Source organism: Nothoprocta perdicaria, unplaced genomic scaffold (assembly GCF_003342845.1).
Source record: "Nothoprocta perdicaria isolate Ctin4 unplaced genomic scaffold, notPer1 scaffold_50, whole genome shotgun sequence".
Lineage (NCBI taxonomy): Eukaryota > Metazoa > Chordata > Aves > Tinamiformes > Tinamidae > Nothoprocta > Nothoprocta perdicaria.
The window spans coordinates 4,215,799-4,221,019 of NW_020455755.1; the positions used below are offsets into that span (position 1 = coordinate 4,215,799).

At 41.8% G+C, this 5,221-nt stretch overlaps 1 protein-coding gene across 1 annotated transcript in view; it reads left to right on the forward strand.

Annotated features, from left to right (window-relative positions):
* LOC112954722 (ubiquitin) overlaps positions 1–260 on the forward strand; it is a 2,261-nt gene extending 2,001 nt beyond the window's left edge. The window contains exon 3 of the mRNA XM_026047985.1: positions 49–260. Coding sequence (XP_025903770.1) covers positions 49–102 — 54 coding nt within the window. The 3' untranslated portion in view covers positions 103–260. The remainder of the gene's footprint in view (positions 1–48) is intronic.
* The last annotated feature ends 4,961 nt before the right edge of the window (positions 261–5,221 follow it).

A 5,221-nucleotide genomic window follows, 5' to 3' on the forward strand; every position in this document is an offset into this window, starting at 1 on the left:
TTTGCTGGCAAGCAGCTGGAAGATGGGCGCACCCTGTCTGACTACAACATCCAGAAGGAATCCACCCTGCACCTGGTGCTGCGCCTGAGGGGTGGCTTCTAGATATTGTGTGTCTTGCTCTATAAGATTGCCAATAGCATTTGTTTTTGCACTGTAGTCCTTTAATGTCTTAATACTAAGTTAAATGCAAGGTTAATGCAAGCTTAAGTAACTGCTGAACTGTCTGTTTAAATGCTAATAAAGTTTATGTTGCACATCAATTTGTAGTCTGTCTGATTTCTAGTTAGTAAAGCTAGTATATTTCAATGATGTGATTGCCTCTTTTCTATGGCTCTGTAATCCTCTTTTGTTGGATAATGAGGATATTGTGGGTAGGAGCCATGGATTAATGCCTTAATTGAAACAGTAATTACTCTGTTACCAGAGTTTAAGAAGAAAGATTTTTATTTCCAGCTAGGGTGGGACACTTTGATCAAACAGTCTAGAAAGCCACAATCAGGACAAGCAAATATGGCTTAAGTATGTCCATCAACATGGTGTTTTTGGCTTTCAGATTGCCTCCTTTAAATTGGTTAAATTTAATGGGGAGAAGTGTATAGAAGAAATGCTTGCCACCTTCCTGGAGGATACATCTTTCCAAACTCACCGTTCAAAAATTATTTATTGCAGGTAAAGTTGTAAGCAAATTGGGGAAAAAAAGATCTTGTGGCATGAGGCTACTGCTTGACTCAAGGGGTTATGAGCTGGGGAAGTACTTGATTACTGGAGATGAATATTTTCAGCATTGGTGTGGTTATGTACAACAGGCAGTCTAGAAAAATGCAGTAATGCCTGCCTCCATTTCTGTCTTAAGTACTGAATGGTGGTGATAAGTGACTGAAATGTAATGGGTTTGTTAGTTAAATGATAGTTTTAAGAAAAAGCTGAGTTGTTAACTTGTAATGCTGCAAGATGGAGAGCTCTGACCTGTTCTTATCCGGTGGGGTTTAAAAAAAAAAAAAAGCCTTTTTTTTGTCCTGCTTTGCTGTCTCAGTTCAGTGGTCACTTGAGAAGTTTTTAATAACTTGTTATTAACAAGCTGCCAGTTACATTTATGATTACAATTACTTGGGCTATGGGTGCAGTTGATCTTTTGGGGGACTTAAATATAAGTCTGTAAACAGTAGATTCTCCTTTCTATGTTGATTCCTGAATCTGACCTGTCAGAGAATCAGAATTCAGTTTGGAAGGGACTTACTGGACATCTAGTCCAATCCTTTTGCACAAGAAGGTCACCTAGAGCACACTTTGAGTATCTGTAGAGAATGAGGCTCCACAACCTCTCTGAGCAACCTGAAGCAGAAGTGTTGATGAAATTTTCTGCAGAACCTAGGTTACTTGACAATTTTAGAGGTGCTTGGCTTTGCCTGGAGTATTTTTGGGGCTAGCAAAATTTCAATACAAGATCGATATGTGTGGAGCCATTGCCTCTGCTGGTGTTTCCTGGTGCTCCTGTTAGTGTAGAGGGTTTATAAGTGGCTTGCACGTGGATGCTGCTTTGGTGGCATATTGCACCTGAGGAAATAAGCCTTGCACAGATGGGGTTTAGCAGCTCTAGGAGCAGCTTAGGATGTACCCATCTATTTTAAGAAATTGCACAATGCTGTTTCACTGTTTTGGGGGGATATATGCTTAATGGTCTGCTGCATTAACAGCTAGCAGAAGGTGAGAAGCAGTTGGATATTCAAGTTTGCAGTATTGACTGCAGTATTAACTAGACAAATCCCTGATAACTTGATATGAAGAGTCAGTGACTTTAGTTCCCACAAGCGTATGCTTACAGCTCCTTTCGGTTATTTGAATTTTCCTAAAAAAACCTAGAGGCTTTTTTTCCTAAAGCACGGGGAATTCAGAAGGTTTCTTTAATGACCACGGGATGTCACTGTTGTTATATAGAAATGCAGTAGTTCAGGCTGTGATCACATGGGAGGGGATATCCTTCCGTTTATGGAACATGAGAAGTGGGTGATCCCTTTAAAAGCCTGACAAATATATAGATAGCCTTTAAATACTATGATGTAAGGTTAGTAGTTACTGAAGTATTATCATTTAAATTGAGTCCCTGAGGCCATCAATGAAGTTCTGGCACAGAACTATATGCAAGAATGCCTGGATTTTAGATGGGACATCAGTTGCTCCACCTAAAGGTAGGAGGCTCCGTCTGTGTAACTATAACAAATCAAACTAAAATTCATTAAAAAACTAGTGCATCAAACTAAAATTCGTTAAAATTCACTTCAGTGAAGGGGTTATAATAGTTGTATAGCCTGTGCAAAAGTATTTTGTATTTTCCCACATCTGAGGATAATGCATATTTAAAATAAAGTGTTCCCTTTTGCCCTGCGACCCTTGCGAGGTTTGAATAAGTACTGGCCTACCAGTTGTTGTGGAGAAAGTTTTAACAGTCCACCCTGCATGCTGCTAGTACAGGTTGTCTTCCCTCTTCCTGTCAAGACGATTTTGAGTTGCCTACCACTACAGAGGAGCTACAGATCAGTGTATTTGATCTGCAGGTACAGGTAGGTGACTTCAGTTTTCTGGTTACAGCATACAAAGAACATGGTATTAATCACAAGAGTATTACATTTTTAAATATATGGTAGAGTGAGTACTTAAGTGAACAGAGAAAATCTATTTTAGGAAATAGTGCTTATTAGCTTTTTAGAAAGCTGTTTTCCTCATGCTTGCTGTTGCCTGCTATTTATGCAGATTCATTGTCATTTGTTTTTCCTGTTTGTCACGAGTTTCTGTGCATCATCTATCCTCTATATCAGAGGATACATTTCATTATGGAATTTCTTTCTATTTCTGGATTTAAGGCTTCCCCAGAATATGATTCTCTTGTCAGATGTAACTTGGGAACTCTAAGACACTTCTGACTCATCTTCATCAGTATAATAAATACTGAGCTACCGCAAGGTTCTGCCTTATCCCCCTGAATAATAGCTTAAAACAGCAGGAGGATCACATGTTGCTTCTGAAAATGCTGGTTTGCATTTTGGTGCTATTAAATTGTTCCTTTTATCCTCTTCGTGTGCTGCTTTGGATCCCTTTCCTCTGAGCCCTGGCAGCTCTCAGGATTTTAATTATTGGTGGCAAGATCCTTTTAAAGCATCACCACCAGCTCAGCTGGCAGCTGCACAACAGTGACATAATCCCATTACTGGTCTCTGAATGTTCTCTCGCTGACAAATACAGTTTCGGGTGGGTCTTGTAGTTTTTCTGCCTTTCTCTGAAATGAAAATGCTGGTGTTTACTGTAGTGCACTCTCTGTGACAGTGTGCGCATGTGTGCCTGCATAGCAATGTTGATGTGTTCTCCCAGCAGCTTTGTTTCTATTTTGCTGTGGTGACCTCTCAGCTGGCAGTAATTCCTTTCCCAGCAAGCTGCACATTCTCCTTCCTCTGTGTAAGCTATTAAAACCAGATGCACAGAAAGAAATCTGTTAGGATGCACTTCTGTGGGCTGATCTGATCCTTTAGAAGGTGAACTCCCTCCTGTGAAGGCCTGGAGGGAAAGCCCAAGTGGATTTGAGCCCATTAGTCTCAGCTAAATTGGGCCTGATTCTCTTCTGCTGATACCATAGTAAATTAAAAGTAATATCACTAAAGCAAAGTGAATTGACTTTGTGCAAGGCTGGGGTGAAGGGGAGTGGAGACAAGACCTGGTCTTGTATTTCTCTGCATATGCCTGTTCATTGGCTATGCTGTGGCTCCCAATAAATCATTAAGCATGGAAAGAGAAAGCAGCTTTGTATTGTTACTGTATTGTTTTAATTTTGGCACAGAGAAATCTGGGAAATAAGCTTTTGTTTTCATCCAAAGCCATCAAAGAGAAAAAGGTGCCCTGCTATTTACTGGGAATGCTTAAAGGAAGATGCAGCTTGCATCTGATTCAAAGTAGAGGCTTCCTGGGAATGTTTCTAAAGGTGATGGGCACATTCCACAGAGCCCCACGTCATCCTGCAGTGCTGCCAGATGAGGATTGCTCTTCTCTTTGAGCTGGTGGTGTTTGGAAGAAGAAACCCACAACCAGAGTTCAGCATGTTGCCTTCATGGCCATTCTCATGATGTGGCACTTACTGCTTCCTAATGCTTTTTTTTTTTTTTTTTTTCTTTTTTAGACCTATAAGTGTCTGAGCTTTGGAAACTTCTTGTAGAATGTGCCCTTACTATCCAGCTGGTGATCAGGAGAGGTTTAGACCATTTTATTACTTAATGAGCTTTTCTTCTTGAGCTCCGGGTCACATACACGACTTTGAATCATCAGTGCTCTACAGAATACAGATGAGCAATGCTCCATGTAGATGATGTGCTGTGAAATGTCATTGAGACTAAGTGCTGAATTACATTACTCTGCACACCAGGCTGCTGGAAATAATGGTCGCGCTGCCTTCATTTTTTTAGGAGTATGAGATAAAAAGCTCAGAAAATCACTTGATGTGGGCTGAGATTCTCTGTTTCCCACGGGTCCTGTTTAGGGAGGGGGTGAGGGTTGTTAGTGTGCAAGCATGGACTCGGCTTCAAGTAACTGTGGAGATATCCTGTCATTCTCTCAGAAGTAGCTTTTCTGAGACTTGCACTTCTCTAGAGAATCAACCCCCTAATTGGGCACTAACAGCAAGTATCTAGTGGCCATGGTCTTCAGGAACTGGGGCTGTTCATACAATCTCCTGAGCTCCTGAGCACCCCATACTGTGTTCTGGCCATGGTTTGCACCGCCTCTTATCAGGGCATGTGACTGTGTGAGGAGAAACAACTTGGGGCGGAAGAGTTGCCCTCAGGGGTTCCCATGTGTCGTGGGGCTGCTTGAGGAGCCTTGTGACAAACCTCAGAACCAAACCCTGGGCTCTAGCGCCTTTCCAAGTCAGACCAGCCTGCCATTGCATCGCAGCAGGCTCTTGAAAGCCGCAAGTTCCTTCTCTGTATGTGCAGGCAGGGGTTAAGCATTATGAGTTTGCAAGAGCCAGCCAGCTTTCCCATATAAGAGCACTGCACTCATTGGCTCTCAGTTTTACTGAGAAATTCATCTAGTCATTTCCTGTGCAAACCCCTCTTCACTTTGCAAAAACCCATACTGTTGCATGAATAACAGCCAGTGGTTATTCCTTCTCACAGGCTCCCTGGATTCCTTCATGGACCACCAACGAGGAGTTCCATTTTGTGACGTTGATAGGAAGTGC